The sequence below is a fragment of the Cucumis melo genome, chromosome 3, assembly GCF_025177605.1.
Source record: "Cucumis melo cultivar AY chromosome 3, USDA_Cmelo_AY_1.0, whole genome shotgun sequence".
NCBI lineage: Eukaryota > Viridiplantae > Streptophyta > Magnoliopsida > Cucurbitales > Cucurbitaceae > Cucumis > Cucumis melo.
Window position 1 is genome coordinate 23,335,165 of NC_066859.1, and position 24,300 is coordinate 23,359,464.

The 24,300-nt window shown below is 31.9% G+C and overlaps 2 protein-coding genes across 2 annotated transcripts; both read right to left on the reverse strand.

Moving 5' to 3' along the window:
* Positions 1-351: 351 nt before the first annotated feature.
* On the reverse strand, positions 352-4,920 carry LOC103496458 (glycine-rich RNA-binding protein RZ1C-like). Its single transcript, XM_051082531.1, is given in 5 exon segments — positions 352-1,481; positions 1,638-1,714; positions 1,716-2,138; positions 4,487-4,629; positions 4,772-4,920. Coding segments are annotated over 4 exon segments (783 nt in total). The 5' UTR covers positions 4,598-4,629; positions 4,772-4,920; the 3' UTR covers positions 352-1,309.
* Positions 4,921-18,172: 13,252 nt separating this feature from the next.
* LOC103496459 (protein SEEDLING PLASTID DEVELOPMENT 1) lies at positions 18,173-23,223 on the reverse strand. Its single transcript, XM_008458313.3, has 9 exons — positions 22,276-23,223; positions 21,679-21,893; positions 21,175-21,325; positions 20,899-21,090; positions 20,476-20,638; positions 20,019-20,377; positions 19,674-19,850; positions 19,445-19,600; positions 18,173-18,668 (listed from the first exon to the last, which is right to left on the reverse strand). The coding sequence occupies exons 1-9, from the start codon at positions 23,152-23,154 to the stop codon at positions 18,399-18,401; spliced, it is 2,562 nt and encodes an 853-aa protein (XP_008456535.2). The 5' UTR covers positions 23,155-23,223; the 3' UTR covers positions 18,173-18,398.
* Positions 23,224-24,300: the final 1,077 nt, after the last annotated feature.

Genomic DNA, 24,300 nt, shown 5'->3' on the forward strand with positions numbered 1-24,300 from the left:
AACCAAACCAAAGATGATTGGTCTAAAATAAAGAGGAGTTCGGTTGATATCGATTTGGAAAAAAATTCAAATCGACAACATTTCAAAAAATAAAAAAATTTAAACCGAACAAACCGATTGATTGAATTATCAACGATCAACTTGTACTCCATCATAGTCGACATTTACTAGACCAACCACAATTAATTTAGTAACGGTTTGTTAAAAAACTGACTTCAATCGACCAATGCTCACCCTATCAACTTCGAAATCTAAAGTAAATTTCACACTTGACATATCGTAAAAAAAGAAATATAGATATATACTAAAATAAATATAGATTTCAAAAACAAAAAAACGAAAAGCAAAATCGATAACAAATAGAATCTTAATTATTTACTAAAATGGGTTCCATCATAGAGTCGTGAGAGGCAAGATAGGAGTCAATGGTTATCACAATACAGCAATGGTTTTCTCAATCGACAGTCCTACATATTTGACAAAATGCCAAAGAATCAGCATTAGTCTTTGGTCTTATAAATAAATAACATTCAACAATATTTTTCCATATAAAGATCTTTTAAATAATGAATTCAGAGATTCAAGAAAATGAAAGTTGGGTCAATTGTCTTCAGTTCCTAAGAAAAGAACAAATCAAAGTCAACAGGGGTAGCGGAGTAATTCACCACATTGAGAACTAAAATATCTGAGGCTGGAGGTAGAGTTAGAACCTGCCTACAAACATTAGATATTAGTTATTGTAAGTTGTAACATCCCAAAATTTCTATTACTAAATATTTTCAAAAGCAATAAAAACTGCCAGTTCTTTGCAAGTGCATATCCTAGCTAGAATGATTTGCAAATGTTAACCAACAACTATCGATATACATATATTTGAATTTTAATAGCGGTCGTAGAAAGATGGTCGTCCCACCCTGCTTGGGCGATCGTAAGGACCTGTCCTATCTATAACTTCTGCCCTCATGACAGCCATGAAGGGATGAAAACCCTTTACAGCGGAAGAATTACAAAAACTCAATTTTAATTGGAACCTTAAAAATACCAATACATTGGCAAAAAAAAAAAAACAATTTTTATGGTTAAACATGCTTTGAAGAAAAATGCAGAGAAGAAAAAACTTACGCTCGTTGACGACTCTGAATCTACCAATCACTAAATTTTGGGGCACCAACACTTGGAAACCTTCTTATTCTCTGATTGAGATGGTTTGTGGGAACCAAAATTGGAATAAGGGAACTTTTCTTAGAGAAAATTTTTTCTGATAGAAAATATAATAAGGAACCAAAATTATATTTACTATCTACGAGTTTTAGGACATAAAACCCAACCGGCCAGGACCTCCGCTACCATACCTATCACTGCCACTCCTTGGACCAATATCCCTATCGTAGCCGCGGTCTTTGACGTAGCCATTCTGAGGATAACGATTACTAACATCATACCTATCACTACTAGTAAAGCGATCTCCAGCAGATGGGTACCTGCAGAGTTTGCATAGAATTGCCAAAATTTCAATAACATGTCAATCAAATCATAATTCAAAGCAAATGTACGAGTACGAAAAGTTGGAATGGGTGTTAACACATGTAGATCACTATTGTAATTGTTATTAAAACAAAGAAAGGATGTAAAACAACCTGTCGTCGAAGTAGCGGTCTCGACTTCCATACTTGTCTTCTCTACGATCAAAACGATCTCTATCACCATATCGCCCCTCCATTATAACGGTCATCCACATATCGATCACGGTCTCCTCCAAAACGATCCCCACGGCCATCACTGTCAAATTGAGAACGTGATGAAAATGAACCTCTACCCCCACCACGTTCACCACTGACAGAGGGATAGTCTCGTGCCCAATGCCCTGGGCGTCCACACTTGAAGCATTCATCCTGCCTCACAGATTTATCTTTTCCTCTCCCAAAACTAGCCCTACCACTAGATGAATAACCTCCTCCCCTGAAGCCTGGCTCGGTATCATCATCCTCCATCTTGGGTTCAGCCTTATTTACTGAGATAATCCACTCACGAAGCTCCTGGCCATGCATCTCTCTGATTGCATCATCCATCCCTCTACGGTCTGCAAAGGTAATAAAACCGAACCCACGAGGACGACCTGTATCTCGTTCTAACATGATCTACATAAAAACATCAAAAGAGAAGCTCATCCAACAATTTTTCATTATTAAAGGTGAATCAGTATTAAATTAGTTCACAGTACACGTCCAACAGACTGACTGAAAAAGTTTTATAGTTATTCAGGGAATATAATTTGTGGAATACAATTAAAATTCTTGACAACTTACTTTTCCTACCAAGCAAATCATTTAAAGAGAAATTAAATGATATACTTGGAAGGATTCCGTTTTCCCTTCAAACCTCTACAGTGTGTCCAACAACTTGAACCTTGTTACACAAGTTGCCTTCAAGACTTAAAATCTATCATTAAAGAGCAAATTTAACCTCAATACCCACAACCTCTTTGGGTGCAAACTAGGAAATGTTCCATGAAAAAGTCAGGATCTTAATCTCTTTAAGCTAAAAAGAACGTCATCCATTAAGATGATTACCCAAGACAACATTTCTATTGATCTGCTGAAATTACTCCACCACCATTGCACAGCCCTAATTAATTGAGATGATTAACCAGCATTCAGAAAATATTCCATTTTTCATAACCCAGTCGGAAAAAAAATTGTTTCTTATCCAAAAGGTAAAATAAAATAATAGCCCAGGCAAATAATTCACTCACTCTAGAGTCCAGAACCCAGAACATGAGAAAATCAAGAAGAAGAAAATCTTGGGGAGATATAATTTTTTGCCATAGTATTTCTCGACATCACACCACCACCCAATTCATTACCGTAGCAAGTACAACAATGCATTAATAACATTCCTCGCCTGAAATGCAATTCTTAGCTTATCCATATAAACTGAGTTCCTCCTCGATATTTCATTGAACAACCATACAGCAAAATCAATTTTCAGATTCTTCTGCATTCTGGTGTCATCTCCACGATTTAATTCAATTTACAGCAAAGTCTGGTCATCTAAAACAAAACAAGCTGGTGCTGACATCTAATGGTAATTTCAATACAATGTCTCACATTTTCTCTGGTGAACTAACTCTAAAATGTTTTTAACAATAGCTTCCTTCCATAGCCAAGCACCCAAAACAAATCCTGAACATACAGAAGCACTAGAAGTCTAGAACCGTAAATTCTAATTTGGTTATAAGAAGTTCCCAATTCACAGAGAAAAGCCAAGTAGGAATCCTAGACAGTATGCCAACAGCAAGGCAGGTGAAAATGTACTCACCTTGAATGCATTTATTCAATATTTACACTGATGGAGCAAGAAAATAATCAAACTCTGTAGATGCATTAGGCAATAAAATCAAGTTAAATATATCTTCAATGCTATTGAGGACAACTGTGCAAAATCTCTTAACAAGGAGGCCCAGTGTAAATAGTTTTTTTTTTTAAAAAAATATGAACCTTAAGAATCCTAGAAGCATCTGTTCAATATAACTTATGCCCAAATCTAATCTCTGGATTGTCGTGAAGTGCAGTGTACTAACAACAAATGACAGCAAGATGACCAAGAGAACCCCACTCAGATACATCTCCATGAAATACAAGTGTTGCGTTCTCATATACTTTGACGAGTAGGAAACTACATCAACAAACCGTATGTTGGACACAAAAATTTTAGTTTTGGGAGAAAAGAGTCTTGATCAATTTTCAAAAATTGTGCCAAGTTTGTTCTTGTCCCCAGATATCCTAAGAGAGGGGACCAAGTAAAATTTCTGAAACATTATTGTGACAACGTTTTTCACACAAAAAACCATCAGATTTCAACCAATTTCTTCCAATGTAAGTATACTGATGGATAGATTTCTTGTCTACTAACACCATTTCCTTAACTTTATGAAAGAATTCAGTAGAAAATGTACGAACAGATCCATGTATTAAGCTTTAAGCTGACTCCCTGAACCATATTCTACAGGACAAAAGATCAAAGGATGGTAAGAAAGAGAAAGTCTGAAACAAACTATTTGCTATAATCTTGTAAGTACAACTGATCTGAATAATTCAGATTCATGTAACTTAAATAAATCAATACATCTTGAAATTTCATCCAACGTTCATGTGCAAACTTTTTTATTTATAAACAAATAAGAAACATAAGATTATAAACAAAACTCACACAACTAATAAAATTCAATTGGCATGCAGTGTAGAGAAGGAAAACCCATAAAATGCAAGGAATACCGTCAAATAATAGCAGGTATCTTCATTGAAAAATAAAAAATAAAAAAATCAAGGGTTTCACATCTTTGATAGTCTTGGCTAAGAAAATACATTAGATTGCTCATCTTCTACCACATGCATGTCGAAACATTTTCATAATATTCCACAGACTGATGAACAAATACGAGGCGTCATATAACGAAAAAAGAAAGAAAAAGAAAACGAAAGTTTACTTGAGTTTCGAGAATTTTTCCGAAGCGATTGAAAGCGTTTTCGAGCTGACACTCTGAGATGTTCCATGAGAGGCCTCCAACAAATATTCGAAACTCGTCTTTCGCAGCCATTACCGTTTTCAACTATCAATCAGATAAAATTCCTGCAGAAAACCGGAGACAGAAGCGAAAACTGAATAAGACAAACTGAGAAAAAAAGAACTGGAGCATCTTGGTTGGATTCAACATGGGCAATTTCAAATCAAAATTGAAGAGTTGCAAAAATAGAAAAGAATTAACACTTACCTTTGTGATGTGCAGTGAAGCAATGAGCTCCAAAAGGTTGAGGGTTTTTAGGGTCCAACGTTTAAACCCTAGCGTCTAAGGTCCGTGGTCGAGTTATTCCGCCGTCCGTACTAAATTCAAAGTTGATTTCAGCTTGGGCTTGGGCTTTACTCTTTTCTTTTCTGGTGATGGACATGTGTTTAGATAAACGGCAAAAAAAAGAAAAAAAAAATTTAACCACGATAACCTAAAATATGTCAAATTTTTCATAAATGTCTTAATGAGCTTCAATTTTACATAAATGTAAAACACAAAAGACCAAGCTATCAATATTTACTATTAATAATATATTAAAAAATTTTAAAAAATGAAATAAGGAAAGTGAACCAATTTGCATTTATTAGATATCATATTAAATATGATATGTAATTAATTCTATTATGGTAATATTATAATCAAAATCACCACATAATTAAATTTCTTTTAGTGATTTTGTTCAAAAAAATTTCACTCCGTCTGATCTCTCTCCGTCCACTATTTCTTATTCCGTTCATCTCATTCGAAATTTTCCCATGAATAAGAGTTTATGGTTATATGCAAAATTTGTTAGAGTATATAAAAAATATAGAGTATATTACGTAATTCATATTTTGAAACATTTTTAGGGTATATGAAAAATATATAGTATATTATGTAATTCATGCTTTAAAATTTTTTTAGGGTATTTAAAAAATATATAGTATATTATGTAATTCATGCTTCAATAAAATTTTAGGGTGTATAAAAAATATATAGTATATTATGTAGTTTTCAGGCAATAAATTAGAGTATATGAAAAAATATATAGTATATTACGAAAAATATATAGTATATTATGTAGCTATATGAAAAATATAAAACGTGGGAACAGAAATGTGAAAAAGTTAGATGAAATTTTGAGATATTTGTTTAAAATTATCTCTAAAGTAGGTGATTTTTTTCAAATATTTCTTCTTCTTCTTATTCCATCTTAATTAATTTTAAAACACGGCATAATTCTACCGCAACCTCCCTTCTCACCGTTTGATCTTCATTCTCGACCACGATCCCGAACATTTCATCTCTCAGGACGATGATGAAATCTCACTCGTTGATTTTGGCTTATGTGATGGCTCCCATATTTACATTTTTTCTATCCCCTCAATGTCGATGATGGTGATGACATTGAAGCTCGCTAATTCTTCTTTACTTCTTCTTCCGGTGCTGGATGAAAATTGATGATGTTTTACGTGGTGATGAGAATAACATTGATAATTTATTATACGTTAAATTTAATATATAAAGTATTTCCATATTAGAAAAGATTTTACTTGATAATAATTGTAAATCTACCATAAATGATAACGTAATATTGAATATGATTAAAATTGTATTTTAATTATTAGCATAAGTAAGGGAGTAATAAATTTACACAATAAATTTTATATAATGTAAATAAGGAAATATTTTGTATTTAATTTCAAAAGTTATTTATAACTGGTAATTATGATAAGGTTATAATTGTCCTAAAAATATACTAAATCATAATCAATCGTAATCAAGATAATAAATTTTATTTTAAGACATTAGTGAAATTTTCTAGCAAAACTAGGTCTTTTCTCTAAATGTTTCAAAAAAAAATGAAGCTCACTTTATAAAAAAAATTAGAGATATATGTTTAAATTATTGTAAATATAATTATAGATATCCATAATCTATAAATAGATTATCAATTTTCATATAACTCTCATTTCATTCCATGTTATAGCATTCTTCCACAATTAAGTTTAATTGTTCTCTTTTTCATCTCTTATCTATTCTTCTCTTTGGTTGTTTCATTGTTCTTATTTAGCTTCTTTGTTCTTTATTTTATTACACGTTATTAGCACGAGTCTCTATAATTTTGTCATTCGCAAAAGGTAGGCTATCATATTATTCTTTTTATTATTATTATTTTTTGTATTGGTAAGCATTGTATGAAATATTGCATGTATACATTATGCATAGTTTGAGAATGTAGAATCTTTTGTACCTATTGCATGTTGTAATTTTATATATATTATGTTTACAAGATTATTGCTTGTTAAAAATATTGTTAGCTCATAATAAGATTATGGTTTGGTTCATCTTAATTTTTTTATGATTTATGTGATTGTTTATATTTAGTTCTTATTTCAATTATTTTAAGATCTATGTATACTTCATGGGTTCTTTATGATTTGTGTCTATAATTTAGTTGTTTATTTTCTATTAGTATAAGTTTTGTAATTGTTTTTATGATCTAAATGTTTTTATCAATTTACTTAAGCATGTTGTTTTAACCTGTTATATGTATAAGGATGTTGTAAAATTAACATTTTCTGTATGTATTGTTGTTAATTTTCCATAATATGTATATATATCATTTTTATTTGTAACTTTAATTATTGTGCATTAACATGCTTGTTTTGTATAAGGATGTTGTAACATTAACATGCATTATTTAAAATTTATTCAAAATTATTGTTATGCGGAGAAAAAGTTACTGATGAAGATATGTCACTACAAGAAAAGTGACTTTCCATGACATTTCTAAAGAAAAAAATTGAGAAGAGAGAAGAAACAATTGTCATAATATGTGAAAATGCGCTTTTTTGACGGAAAAAGACGTTTTCGGATATTGTTTTCCGTGACATTTATTTGGTGTCATTAAAGGTATAGGATTTATTAATATAATTTATTAAAATAAAAAAACCCAAATTTTATTAAAAATAACATAAAATCCCTAGTCTTCATCTTCAATTTGAGAATCCCTAAATTGGCGCCTAACCCCTAATTGTTCGACCGCCCGCTTCTTCCTATTCTTCCGCGAACCACAAACGTCGACGACCGACCGGTCTTCCCCTTGTTCCACGAACGTGAAGCCGACTTCGACGCCCGACCAGACGTTTGTTTCTTCCGCGGACGCCAAGCCGCCACGCCCGACCACGATCTCCCATTCTTTTGCGGACGCCAAGCCGTTGACGGTCGATGACTTTTCTCATTCTTCAGCCGACGCCAAGCCCCACCGACGGTCGACCACTCTTCCCACTCTTCCGCGGACGCCAAGCCGCAGACGCCTGACCAGAGTTCTGATTCTTCCGCCGATGCCTGCCCAGTGTTTTGATTGTTCCGTCGTCGCCGACCAGCCCAGTGTTCCGTCGTCGCCGACCAACCCAGTGTTCCGCCACGCCCGACCAGCCCAATCCTTCACAGTGTACGTTCTAATCCATTTCTTTTTATACCTATACATATTTCTATTAGGTTTTTAAGATAAATGAGTATCAAGAGCTCAACTCCTACCTCACATATCTGAATAGTAGTATTGAAGCCACCTCTAGAGTGACCATTGAATACTGCATGGAGTTGGGATAGAAGTTCCATTAAGGAGGCATCTTTTTTACAACTGTTGATGTTTGTTTTTTGTTTAGGAAGACTGTGTTCGTTTTCTTACCATTTCTTTATAATGGTATCTTTGAAAGTTTGAAACATTAATTTAGCTAAAGTGTTGTTGATGTTCAAGTGTGTATGTAATTTAGCTAAGTATGTGCTCTATGTTGTCCAAGTGTGTTCTTGATGTGTGTTGTTGATCATGAAGTGTTATCCAAGTGTGTACGTAATTTACCTAAGTTTGTGGGCTTAAGTTAGCTAAGCTTAGAAGTTATTATTCTTGAAGTGTGTATGTAATTTAGTTTAATATGTGCTCTATGTTGTTGAAGCATGTTGTTGAAGTGTGTTGTTGATAAAAAAGTGTTGTTGAAGTGTGTTGTTGATAAAAAAGTGTTGTTGAAGTGTGTCGTTGATCGTTAAGTGTGTATGTAATTTAGCTAAGTATGTGCTCTATGTTGTTCAAGTGTGTTGTTGATCATGAAGTGTTGTTGAAGTGTGTTGTTGATAAAAAAAAGTGTGCTGTTAATGTTGAAGTGTGTATATAATTTAGCTAAGTATGTGCTCTATGTTATTGAAGTGTGTTGTTGATAAAAGTTAGTTGTTGAAGAAATGTTGTTCATCATGAAGTGTTGTTGAAGTGTGTTGTTGATAAAAAAGTGTTGTTGATTATGAAGTGTTGTTAAAGTGTTCTGTTGATCATGAAGTGTTGTTGAAGTGTGCATGTAATTTATCTTAGTTTGTGCTCTATGTTGTTGAAGTGTGTTGTTCGTCATGAAGTGAATGAGTCTTGTTGAATCTTTTTTTTTTCCTTCTCTTATCTTATTAGGTTTTGCGACAATCCATTGGAGCAATGAAGCCATATTTATGCCAATTCATTAATGTATAGGCTTTTTTGTAGGTTGTTAGGATTTTTTTTTTGTTTAAATGTAGTTATTTAAATAGTTTGTTCGTACCAAAACACATTTGTACCAACAATTAAAGCAATATTACAAAGTTTGTTTGTTTTGTATTGGTCTGTAATGGTATTTGTAATGACAGGGCGACAAGAAAAACAGGATTTGATAAAAAAGAGGGCTATTGAAAACAGTGATTAAATACACAAATATGACATTTAAATTGAAAAATAAAACTGTCATCGAAAAAGTTTTATTGATATTTAATTAAAGTCATGGTAAGTTAAATAATGACAGTTAAAAAGTGTCATAAATCATATATAATGACATTTAATGTCAGTCGTATAATATTAACAATGACAGTTATCCTCCGTCATAAAATATAAACAATGATAGTTATTAACTGTCATCGAAAATAAATAATGACACTTACAACCTGTCATAAAATGTAAATTGTGATAATTATTAACTGTCATCGTAAGTAAATAATGACAGTTATAGTCTGCCATAAAATATATCATTCATGACATTTATTATATGTCACGAAAATCGTATTTTGTGACAGTTTTTTTACAACTGTCATAAAATACTTTCCATGACTCCCGCATTAATGACTGCAAAAAACTATCACGAAAACTTTTAATGACAGCATTTAACTGTCATTGTAGGCCTTTTTTCTACTAGTGTGTTAGAGAAAATATTTTCATCATTTCATGTCTCGAATATGCTCCTGCAGCAACAATATCGAGAAAGTAGTTTTAAAAAGTATTCTGAACTCATATTATGTCTTCTTGTGGCTGAACAAAATAACGAGTAATTGAAACAAATGCAACCAAGAACACGAAGTTTATAAATTTAAATATGTTTACTGTTTGACTTGATCAATTGAGTCGTCCTGGGTCAATAATGATGAGAAAAATTGTTGAAAATTCTCATGGGCATCCACTAAAAAATTATAAGATTCTTCAACCCAATCAATTATCATATGTTACTTGCTCTTGATGAAAATTGATTATTAGGCTATCACCAGCCAAAGTGGAAGTTGAGTCTTCTATATTTTTTGAACAAATTCATGGTGATATATGTGGGCCAATTAATCCACCAAGTGGACCATTTAGATACTTTATGGTTTTAATTGATGTACTAAGTAAATGGTCACATATGTGTTTATTATCAAGTCGAAACCTTGCATTTACAAGATTACTTGCTTAAATAATCAAATTAAGAGCACAATTTTCTGAGTATACAATAAAAAAAATTCGACTTGATAATGTTGGTGAGTTTACATCTCAATCATTTAATAATTATTGCATGTCAATTGGGATAAATATTGAACATCCTGTAGCTCATGTTCATAAACAAAATAGTTTGGTAGAATCATTTATCAAGTGTTTACAATTGATTGCCAGATCATTACTTATGAGAGCAAAACTTCCATTATCTATATGAGATCATGCTATTCTGCATGCAACGTCACTTATACGCATAAATCAACATCTTATCATAAGTACTCCTTAGTACAATTAGCTTATGGCCAAAATTCAAATATTTATCATTTGAGAATTTTTTGTTGTGCAATATATGTTCCAATTTTTCCACCACAACGTACTGATATGGGATCTCAAATAAGGTTAGGAATATATATCCGATTTGAATCTCCATTAATTATCTATCTTGAACCCTTGACGGGAGATATTTTTACTGCACAATTTGCTAATTGTCATTTTAATGAGCTTTTCCAACATTAGGGGGAGAAATTAAGAAGTTGGAAAATGAAATTGCCTTGAATGTATCTGTTAAGCAAAAAAATTTGATCAATTAAATTTCGCCATGTAATTACAGCAAGCATTATGATAATTATAATTCGATTAGGTTTGGGTAATTAAGTTTTCTCTTACCTAATCCAATTAGATCCTAAATATAAAAATTGGGCCAAAGAAATAATGGGTCCAAGCTCACCAAGAAAATGGACCCAAGCCTGTCAAGTAAAAGGGCCTAAGCCTAAGCCCAACAAGAAAATGGGCCAAGCCCAAGTCCAACAAACAAACGGGCCCAAGCTCAAGCCCAACAAATAAATGGACCCAAGCCCACCTAAAATCTATAAAATTTCTCTATAAATAGAGACATTTACCATTTATTTTAGGAAATTTGGATTGAAAGAAGAATTGAAGTTCTGAAGAATTGAATACTCAAACTTCTAAAAGCTCTAAGACATGCAAGTTATTACCAACCTTGAGATCATCCTTCTGAAATATCCAAGACTTGGAAGATTAAAACTTTTCTAGAATTCTAAAAGATTGAAGCTCGAATTGACTTGCAACTACAACTTCCTGAATATCGAAGACCACGAAGTTTTAAATTTAAATTGTATTTGAGAGAAAGCATCAAAATAGTAAATACTAGAGATTGTATCCACAAAACCATATAAGTCAATATATAAAGTTTAAATCCATGAATTACATTTCTTCTAAAATCTTGTGTGAACAGTATCATTATTATCTCATTTAGATCCTTGTACAAAGGAATGTGAACTAGAAATTCAAAAGATAATTCATTTACAAAGTGTAGTAAACCAAATGCCAGATGCATTTAAAGATACTAAGAAAATGACCAAGTCATATTTTCCAACTGCAAAGGCTCCATCTAAAATTGGAATCTCAACTCAGCAAGTTGATATAATTAATGAATCAACGTTGCGCCAAAAGTGTGATAGACCAATAGGTTCAAAGGATAAAAGTCCTAAAAAAGAAAAGTAACCAATAGTCGAAATGACTTAATTGACAATATAAACATTCAAGAAAAAGTCACGAACACGACTAATGGTTAAAATGTTGAAGAGACTCAAGTATATGAAGATAACAATGAGATCTCGATAAATTATATCATGACAGGAAAAAGATGGAATATAACTGATGTAATTGTAAACAACATTTTTGCGTATAATGTTGTACATAATATCATTCATAAAAATGAGGATTATGAACCTAAATTTGTGACAAATGTTGTAATAGAAAGGATTGGCCCAAGTGGAAAGAAGTCATCCAAGCATAATTGAACTCACTTATGAAACATTAAGTTTTTGAATTTGTAGTTCATACACCTAAAGGTGTAAAACCTATGGGATTTAAATGAGTATTTGTGCGTAAAAGAAATGAAAATAATGGGGTCACTAGATATAAAACACGACTTGTTGCACAAGAATTTTCTCAAAGACCGGACATTGATTATGAGGAAACATATTCTCCTATGTGGATGCTATTACATTAAGATATTTAATTAGTTTGACTGTATGTGAAAATCTTGAAATGCTTCTTATGGATATAGTTACAACATACATATGGATCTTTGAAAAAAGAAATTCATATACAAATTATGTTCAAACTCTAGAGAATTATGTTCAATCAAATTACAAATATCATTATATGAATTGAAACAATTAGGAAGAATTTGGTACGATCCCTTAAGTGAATATTAATTGAAAGAAGGTTATCGAAAAAATCCAATTTGTCCATGTGTTTTTATTAAAAATCACAGTTATGATTTGCGGTTATAGTTGTATATGTTGAAGATTTAAATATAATTAGAACTCCTGAAGAGCTTTCAAAAGCGATAAAATATCTCCAAAAAATAATTTGAGATGAAAGATCTTGACAAAACAAAATTTTTCCTTGGTTTGCAAATCGAGCATTTAGCTGATAGAATTTTTATTCATCAATCGACATATATAGAGAAGATTTTAAAAAGATTCTACATGGACAAAGCACATTCATTGAACATTTCAGTGGTAGTTCGATCACTAAATTTAAAGAAGGATATCTTTCAACCTCGAGAAGATAATGAAGAATTACTTGATCATAAAGTATCGTACCTTAGTGCAATAGGTGCACTAATGTATCTTGCTAACAACACGAGACCAGATATAGCATTTTCATTAAATTTATTAGCAAAATATAGTTCTTCTTCAACAAAAAGACATTGGAATAGAGTTAAGTTGGTGCTTCGTTATCTTCGAGGGACGATTGATATGGGTTTGTTTTATTCAAACAACAAACTTTGATATAGTTGGTTATATAGATGTTGTATATTTATCTAAACCCACATAAAGCAAGATCTCAAACAGGTTATATGTTTACATGTGGAGAAACTGTTATATCTTAGTGATCTGTAAAGCAAACCATTACGGCCACTTGATTGAATCATGCAGAAATTCTTGCAATTTATGAAGCTAGTAGAGAATGTGTATGGTTGAGGTCGATGACTCATCATATTCGAGAAACATGAGGTTTGTCTTTCAGTAAAAATTTACCAACGATATAATTTGAAAATAATATCGCACGTATAACAAAAATCAAATGAGGGTATATAAAATAAGATAGAACAAAACATATCTTACTAAAACTCTTCTATACACATGATCTTGAAGAAAATGGTGACATCAGTATTAAACAAATTTCTTCAAAAAAACAACTTGGTAGACTTATTTACAAAGGCATTACCCACATCAACATTTAAAAAGCTGGTGTACAACATTTAAATGCGACGACTCAGGGAACTCAAGTGATGTATTCATATGGGGAGTAGAAATATTACCCTTAAAGAATAGAAATATTACACTCATTTTCCTTGACTATGGTTTTTTCCATTGGGTTTTCCTAGCAAAGTTTTTAACGAGATAGTTATTAATGTATAAAAATGATATACTTTTTTTCCTTCACTGGGATTTTTTTTTGTTGGGTTTTTTCCTAGTAAGATTTTAATGAGGCATTTATTTTTTTTGTATAATATGAATATCTAAGAGAGAGTATTGTAAATATAGTTATAGATATCCATAACCTATACATAGGTTACCAATTTTTATATAACTCTCATTTCATTCCATGTAATAACATTCATTCCGTGTAATAACATTCATCCCATTAAATTTCATAATGTAACTTATATTATGATATGTCCTATAAATAGAAGTGTGTGATGTCTTTCTAAGACACACCACAATTAAGTTCAATTGTTCTCTACTCTATTCTTCTCTTTGGTTGTTTCATTGTTCTTATTTAGCTTATTTGTTCTTTATTTTATAACATAAATCAATTTATTTCTATAATTCATTATAGATACGTTTATTAAACGGTTTAAATTCAAATTTTAGATAATATCCTAAAATAATAGTAAATATGAATTCAATAGGTTCGCATTCTTTATATTTTATAATATTTATCAAAACTTTATTAGATAATACATAATACATACTTTTAATAGCAATTTGAATTTAGATTTTATATCATCTCCTAAAATCGTCAACTTGACTTCAAATCTTACATAATATTACTAAAATGATAACAAAGATAGATTTTTAATAACAAATTGAATTTAAAACTTAAAATTCAAATTGTTTAATTTAAAAATTTAACAACTTATATTCCAAAATATTTATAAAAAATTTATTAAATAATACATAATACAAATTTTTAATAACAATTTGAATTTTAAATTTATTAATTAATTTTTTTTATAAAAAACTTGGGAGAAATGTGCGAATTTGAAATTTGAAATTAGAATTTTATTAGTTTTGGTATTTTTTTTGTAACAATCATTTAGTTTGATATAGAAAAATATTTTATTAGTTTTAATTTGTTTTGATAATCTCCAAATTTATTTATTTATTTATAAAAAATTAATAAATTTGATTTAATCCAAAATATTCTCCTTAAAAATATTTTATGGTTAGTAAATAAATATATTTCATTAACCTACTTTGTTTAGAAAATATAAGGAAATTATAAATTTGAATATATTTAATTTGTTCCATTTATTGTATTGTTTATTTATTTTTTCTTAATTTAACAAAATCGATTAATTGGTTAAATTGGCTAGGTTTGATTGTGTTAATTTTCTATAGAGTTACAGTGTATTTGTACATACTACATCACAATATTATTCTTTCCCTATTAGATCCATAATATTTGACAGAATGTATAACATATGTTGTTGAAACAATTACATTGTAATTTATGCTTTTAAATAATGTGATAAACTATCCGTTCTACATCATTATCACATATTCAAATATTAATATTTATTTACTCATATAATCATATACTTTTCCAATACAAAACCAAGAATAAGAATGATTTTTTAAACAGTGTCATTGAATCATAGTCATGATTGTTTAACTAATCGAACTTTATAATAACCATAGAATTAAGATTTCCCAAACATAGTATATGTCGTGTATGAATGATGTTATAAACAGCAAATTTTGGACACAAAAAGGTAAAAAATTTGGTCATCAAGATATAGTACCATTCCTCTAAGTATAGGACAATCCATATATTCCAAAGTACAATATATTTGAATAGCTAAAAAATGATATAAGATATTGGAAATAGCATGAAGACAATGTATTTTGCAAACAACATTTAAATTTGGTAAATCTTAACTAAATCTGCTATTTTGTTGCTGGACAAGATTGCAACAAACTCTCCTATAATAATGACAAATATAAATACAAGTTTTGCAGTTTTTTTTATATTTTAAACAATTTATTAAATAATACATAATATATATTTTTAATAACAATTTAAATTTAAATTTTAGAATTAATTATGCCTCAATAGCAAATCTTCTTCTTTTAGGTTTTATTTGATAAAAGAAAAGAAGGAAATTGATAGAGAGGGGGCATCCGACGCAAGAGACAAATACAGTGAGAGGGAGAAAGTTTTTCTTGCAAACAAGAGAGGAGAAAAGTGCGGCTGAAGGAGAGGAAGACGCTGGAGTTTCGACGTAATTAACGATAGGCTTTTTCGAGTAGCGTTTGACGGAGTCTGACGTTGGTCGTGGGTTTGCGGTGGGTTCATACATTCCGACGTTTGTTGGAGTCAGATTTAGTTGACTTTCACGGGTTTAGCCGTGAGTAGGAAGATAGAAGGGTTGAGCGGTATTTTCGGGGAGTTTCATGGTGAGTTTCACCGTGAGTGTTATGTTTTTCAGTCGTGGTTCTTTTTGGGGTTTGCAATGGGTTGTTCGACACGTGAGTCTCTGGTCAAAGGAGTCGACAAGAAGAAAATCTCTTGATATGCGTCAAATGTATGAAGATTTTGAAGGTTTGAAGGGGACGAAGCTAGAAGCTAGCTCTAATTATTTATGCCTGAACGTTTGAATGCCTGAACGTGCACGATTTGAAAAAGATATGAAACAGCCACAGAAATTATGTGGAACTTTGATGGTGATAAATGTTAATTGTGTGTTGAGAGTTTGATTTTAATTATAAGGTATTTGTGGTTTCTTAAATAATTATATTTATGATTCAATTTTTTCACTTAGTAGGGACATTTGAGACATTGTTCCAGCAATTTTTTTCCAAATTTTTCGATTTTGCTATTTTATCAATTTAAATAAAAAATTTCCATTTATTCAAAGTAAAGCTTCTATTTTTGATATTCTTCTTGTCAGCTCAAAAAAAAAAGAGTAAGTTACACAAATGTAATAAAACCCAAAATATTTACGGTTTATAACAAAATAAGAAAAGCTCATGACACACTCATTCTTTTATAAATTGTATATATGCCTTGCAATTTATATCTTCTGTGAGATTTAGTAATTGCAGGTCATCTAGGTGCAATAAAGGTTCGAGATCGAATAACTATAAAGGAAGAATAAAATAAAGACAAAGTTCTATCAGCCTGGGCATTTTGAGACAGTGTATGCCCGAGATCCAATAAAATGAAGACAGAATTCCGTCATCTGGACCATCTTAGTGCCACTAAGACTCAAAATCCAATAACTAAAGGGAGAATCTTTTCATCTCAGGGCATCTTGGTGCAACTAAGGTCCCATATCGTGTATCGTGATCTACACGATTGTTTAAATTTAAAGGTCATCATTTAAAATGAAGTACCGAATCGTGTAAATCAACACTTCTATCTTTCACCTCAGGCTATCTTGTGCATGGATGAATTAGAAGCAGAATTTTTTCATCTGAGGGGAGGGGGGGTATGCTCGAGATCGTGTATCGCGTGTATGTGGCCGATTTATCGCATGTTGACTGGGTAATTTTGGTATTGCATTGTAGATCTCTAAGCTTTTTCTGTTTTCAAAATTGTTCTGTACAGTATAGATATTTTACCGATTTATTATATTTTTTAAAAAACACCAAAAATTAACTTTTAAACTTGTTTAGGTTATACCAATTTGAACTATAAAATTTTAACTTTTATCAAATTAAACTTTAAACTTAAATAACTCCAAATTTCATCTGATTTAATTCATACTAATTCACCTCATAATTAAAAAAAAAAAAAAAGACAGTTACAACAATCTAGTGTACATTAAATTTAATAATTTTACCGATAAAACAAATTAACAATGAAATAATTTTGTCAAAGTTCACAAAATTTCAACATAAAATTTACCTCTAATGTCAATTTCTCTCAATTTTATATCATATAGATGTTTTATAATTCTATGAATGCATAACAGTTAACATTTAAATGACAATTGAAGTGATAATTTGTGAGAAAGTTAAAAAGTGCAACACACTTCACAAATTTAAGGTTAAGTTTATTAACTCGATGCAATTGAAAGTCTAGAGATTGAACAAGATATGGAAAATTTTGACTATATATACAACATAAATATAGAATATATTTTAATGACATACATCTATAAAGCATATGTAATTTGAAAGGTCGACCATGGCAATATTGGCATTTACATCGAAATATCCCCGTGTCAATGAGTTTGGGATAAACATAACGAGTGAATTAACATTTTCATCGTATCGTCAAAAAAAAAAACGAACCATTATAAAAAATGTGAATAAAAAATTATAAATCATAAGCAAATTAACAAAACGTGAATACAAAAATTATAAATCATAAGCATTATAACGCTCTAATAGGGTGGAAAATAAGTAATTATTAATTTAGATATATATATATCTTCTGGAATGTTTTCATAAATACATCCAACTCCAAAAATAACCATCTAATATCTCTATGGCTAATCGATCAAAATGCAAAATCTAATTGCATTTCTTTTATTTTCCCTTTTCCCATTTTTCCATCAAAATAAATAAAAGGTAATCGCTTGCTAGAGAGGAGCAAGATTTGGTTGAATATTGGAGCAAGTATTCATTTACAACAGCCATTTCACTGTTTTATTGAAGGAATTCTTACAATGTTGTGTAACCAGGATGGCATAAGACATAAATAAGAATATTAAGGAGATATAGATATATGTATTATTCACATGCCTGTACATCATAAATTGACAATAGTATAGACTAGAAACAATAGAATAAACTGTACCATGTTTAGGGATGTGGTTAAATTTCATTCAGGTAGCAAGGGGAGCCTAGAGATGCCAGTTCCTTCCTCAAATATTGATTTTGAACTTGATTTTGGTTCTTTGAGCGTCTTGTTCTTCAACCTTACTGGAAGAATTTGCAACCTGGGGTTTGGATCAGAACTGGAGTACTCAGCCGCTAACTGATAACTTTCAACAAGTTCAAGTTGCCGGGCAACAATTTCGGAACATCGAGGTAGAAGTTCCACTGGCTCTCCACCAGGAATGACAATATATTCAATGGCAAGTCTAACTTCCTGTCAGATTTCGGAATAGGAGAAGATTAAGACCACACGCCGATAACTCGTATACGGAACAAGAATATATGTCCAAAGAATCGCACTAGTAAGTGTAAAAGTTCAAATTTCGCATCATTAAAACTGGTTTTTAATGGTTAAAAACATGCTCATACATGCGATTTTAAGTTTTTAACAATTTCAGAATCACTTCTAAACATGTTCATACATTAGATTAACATGAATATAGATTCTTGGAACAGGAGTAGAATCCTAGCCACATGTCATGCACTTCTTGTTAGAAAGGGATATCATAGTACGCTATGATGCTTGCGGAAGACAATAGAATTGCAGTTGAAACTGGAATAGAGTGCCAGCGAAGCTACTTGTAATCACATAAAGCACGAGTTGTGCCAAATGAATAGGAGTTTCAGCATATAAATAATAGAATTATATAAAAAATTGTGCAAACTTTCTGATCGTGCTATCAATTGGTATGAAACTTTGACATATCAAATCAAAAAATAACTTCATGCTATTAAAAGTCCAAAAAAAAGGCATTTGCTGCGAATTTATAATTCTAATTGGATAAAACCCTCTTGATAATAATTAGTGCTAATCGCAACAATGTGCTAATGATTTTGACAATCAGAACCAGAGAAATATGACAAAATTCAAATTTTTTTACTTGCATGAATAATTTGAATAAGCTAATGTCGGGTTTGGCGTTTAACTTAAATGCAAAATAACACACCCGTACACACACAAACAAAAGCATGAATGTGCAAGGAAATTACCTCCAACGCATCTATCTCTTCTAGAGATGGCTTTCTTTTTGGTGCATCATCTTCTATTACAATGTCAGGTGTCTTTCGTGGTTTTTTGGATATAGAGCCGGAGTCTATATTTATAATCATTCGTATTGCCTTGACCATTTGAGCCATAGTGTTTGACTGTATAACGATAGAGTTGTAAATATCTAAAGGAAGAATATGTATATTTTTTAGTTATAGAAGTAAAAAGTACCTTGATCACAAACACAGGCAAGTGGTGAAATTTTGCTACACTTCGGATCCATGGGTTTTGCTTCATTTCATAGCTGGTTGCTAATATTGCATCAGCAGCTTCAATGTCATCAGTTACGTCTATTTCATTCTCAAGCCCCAATACTTGTGCCACTTGAAGTAGATCAGATTCAAGAATCTGGAAGTGCCAAATCAACGGTGAGATATAGTAATAAAAAAGTGCATAGAATTACCACAATATTCCATCCCATCCCAAAGCAACCGCCCCCAACACCAAACCAAAAATAAACAGAAGGAACGTTTAAGTGTATTAATTATAATTTATAATCAAACATAGGTGATTTACCTTGTAAGAATAGACTCGCACTGGTGACCTCTTTTTGCTCACAGATCTACTCTTAGACTGATGAGAAAAGTGGCCGTCGTCTTCTATGTCAGAATCATTATCAGCAATGATGTTAAGATCTTTTAAATTTACTCTTCCTTGAAGAACTGTTTCGTGTTTTGGAGATGACTCCACGGAATGGTTAGCATAAGTCTCCATCTGGCGTACTTCCAGGTTAGAGTCACTATGTGCAATAATGTTACCATCTTTTGAAGGTAATCTTTCGTGAAGACCAAGAGTCTTTACATGATTTGGTGATGACCCCATAGAATGGTTAGCATAAGTATCTACATGACGTACTTCAAAAAGAGGAGGTTTTCCTACACCAATGAGAAGACAGATGGCAGATGATCAATTGCAAGAATGTAAGAAGGAAAGGATTACAGTTAAACAATTCCAAATTAGTTGGATAAAGTACCTGCTAATATTGCATCAACTGTTGTATCCAGTCTGTGATGAACACGACATTCAGTTTTGGATATCATCTCAACTGCACAGGTAAAAGTAGAAGGTCCTTTTCTCTCAAGAATTGTCTTCTGCACTTTTCTTTTCCTTGCTTCCTCATCACCGAGGGTCACACTCTATGTCCAAGAAAACAAAAGGATAAACAAAAATGAGAGCAACTTTCATCAATATACTTCCCTTATAGAAAACAGGGTTTGCAAGACAGCTAGCAGTTCACAAGATAACTTTTTTCCTCCACGACGATGTGCTAGAAATGATGGCTATGGAGCACATCTTCATTGAACACTTGATTAACAATTGCTTTATACTCTAGTTAAAGACACATGCAAATGCATTGAATGCAGGCTGAGAGAAATAGAAGTATTTTTTTTCACACCTCGATGCCACCAACAAGGATTTGCAATGATGGATTTTTTATGATGTTGTCAATGGTGATCCCGTGAGCTGTCCCTACCAGCTGAACCCCTCTTTGAGCAATGGTGCTCGCAGCTAGTGCTTCAAGTTCTGTTCCAATTTCATCAATGATTATGGTTTCAGGCATGTGGTTCTCCACTGCTTCAATCATAACCTACAAAGAAACCAACTCGAACCTTGACTTGGGTCTATCAAATGAAGTAATGGTTAAAACCATAATCCTGTCTTGTGCTCTCACCGTGTGCTGCATGTTAACATTAGGGACTTGCATCCTCCTTGCACTGCCTATTCCTGCATGGGGAACATCTCCATCACCTCCAATTTCATTGGAAGTATCCACAATAACAACACGTTTCTTGTGGTCATCTGCCAACATCCGAGCAATTTCTCTGCACAAGTCAAAGAATACAAAAGAATAATTTTATTCCAAAATTCCATATGGTAAGTAAAGGGAGGGTAGACCATAACTTCAACAATGTAAGACTTCAAACAAAGTTCAGTTTAGCTCATTCTTTATGTCCTATTCTTGGGAGTTGGAAGTTGAAAAACAATATCATCATTCTTAATGTGTGGGGATTTGAGATCATTGGCGCAAAGACTTTTTTACAGTACATGTAGCCACTAATAGTTTCCTTACACTTCTTAGTACAATGTGCTGCCAATCAAGAATCAAGAAAAAATTGAGCACAATAAGGTATTGAAGTTTTTCGGATGTTCTTAGAATCTTAGTAAATTTACATACCTGATTAATGTGGTTTTCCCAACTCCTGGTGGTCCAATAACCAAGATGGAACCTCCACTCTCTACTAAATCACGGATGATCTCAGCACTTCCAGAGATAGAACGTCCCACCCGACAGGTAAGGCCAATAATTTGCATTTTACGGTTTCGAATTGCACTTATCCGATGCAAAGATCTGTCCATGCCAGATCGGTTGTCATCTGAGAAGTCTCCAACCTAAATAACAAACCAACCCCAAATTTATTTCATCTCACCCTCTAAATGCCTACTTCAACAACTTTTGATATATTTCTTTAACTATATGGTTTTCATTCTAACCTGGTTATTTTACAGCACAAATTTGTGCCATGTTTCAGTAAATTTCTACAAAACCAATCACAAAAGGGCAGAGTTGTACGCTGCAAAATGTGTATTGTAAATTATATCAACAGTGGAGCTGAATCTTAATTCTTACGTAGCATTTCCATATGAAAATGAATTCCAGCTCATCCACAATTCCCAACTTTATGCATAAATTATACAGAAAATAAACATTAAATAATCCAAGTGACAGTGAACCATAAATATTTTGGAGGATAAAATATACTCAAATTATCACCTTAGATATCGCGTGGCTTAGATCTTCATGCTTCACAGGCTCTTCCGAAATGGGCCAGTCCCCCGATGGAAACCTAGCAATTGGGTTCCTCCCCAAATCCAACACCACTTCAATCAATTCCCGAAATTCAGTGTGCGATCTCAGCTCCTTCCTCATCCTCAAAGGCAAAAGTTCAATAAACATCTCCAACTCCGCAGTAGCCTCCGACTGCGACGAAGTCGAAGCAGAGTCCAAATCCAAGCTAGAATTCGAATTCGACAGATTCGTCAACAACCCATTACCTGAAAACAACCGATCAGAGGACGGCCGACGAATTTCAGGGGAACGAAACGACGGAGCCGAAGATTCAGACGAAATAACCCCTTTACGCACGCGACGTGTTCGACGAAACGACGAGGGGAATTTCGAAACGGAATGAGAGTTTTGCAGATATGCAAGAGTCGAAATAGGGATTTGGTTAGCCGAATGCCATGAACTGTTAAGATCAATCAGCAAAAAATGCGAATTCAAAGCTCTCATCCTCACTAACTCCTTCTTAACTTCTGAGACCCAATTCCTGTTACGAAATTGCAAAATGAAGAGAAACCCAGATGTGGGGTGATAGAGAATGAGTAGAACAAGAAATATGATGATGAAGAAGAAGAAGATTCGGAGTATCTCCTTTTCAGAATGGAGATTTTGGAGGGAAAGTGGGAGCCACAAGAGCGAGATACGAGCTGTTATTGACCGTTGAAGCCATCGGAGGATGTAGCAACTTAAAGAAGACCACACATTTTTGTTATTGCGTTTGGACAAAAATGAAGAGGATGAAGAAGGTTTAATTGAATAGAATTGTCTTCTTTTACCCAAATCCTTGGAACTCTTTGAAAAATCATTCATTTCCTTGTTACCCAATTGTTTGGTACTCTTTATGGAAATGCTAACCTTGAATCCTATGGGAGCGTTTGGGTTATTAAAATTAGCATTGGGTATAGATTAGTATATTATGTGTTATTATAATTCATGTTTTGGTGGAGACTAATAATACAGGTTTTTTACTAGTTTTTTTTTCTTTTTTTTTGCCATACATAAATGATCTTTAGCATACATACACAATTACACTACTCTGAGCAACCAATGGGTACCAGTATACGAAATTGGATAGATGAAGGGTCAACGAAATAATAATATTTTATCTTTTATGAAAAACAATAATCAATAATTTAAAAAAAAAAATATTGTCACGTAAGTCAAGAAATTTTAATTCATCATGGATAAACATAAGATTACTTTGAGAATTTTGTAATGAAAATTTTGTAAAGATAAAAGGTGAAAATGAAACTTTTTAATTAATTAAATTTACATATTTATTTATATTATTTAGATTTTCAAAATCTAGACCTTACTTAAATTATACGTTTTGGTCATTAATAATTTTGATTATGATAGTAATATTATTGACATTTTTTAACATTTTGGAAAATTGTAATTTTTCTCATCGAAGTTTTTAATTTGTTCTAGAAAAATATCATTTTAACTTTTGTTTAAAATTAAAAGATGAAAATCGATTTGGTGGTTAAGGTAACAATAAATATTCATTGTCATGTACATTTTTAATAAAGATTACAATTTATAAAATTTTTAATGTTACAAATTTTCATCTAATTTTTTTAATTAAACTAAATCTTTAAAGATATAGATATGAACAAAATTCATTAGTGGTTTCATGAGTTTTTGTTGTGCATGTTTTTTCTTCAATGGATTTTCGATTTTCGTTCCCGTAAAGTTGTTCCATAAATTTTGGTTTCATTCATTATGAAATAATTTTACTAATCATTCATGTACCTCAAAAAGTTGTATCAATACGTTTTGTTATAATTTTGCAAAGAGTTAGACACCTACGTGCTACATTGACATGCTTTTTTTCTTCCACTAAAAATAAATCATTGGGTTTCAATACTACAAAATACTTAGTAATAACACGTGTAAATGACTAAGTTAAGATGGACTCGTTCCTCGTTAAACTCATTTAGAACTTAGTCTTCC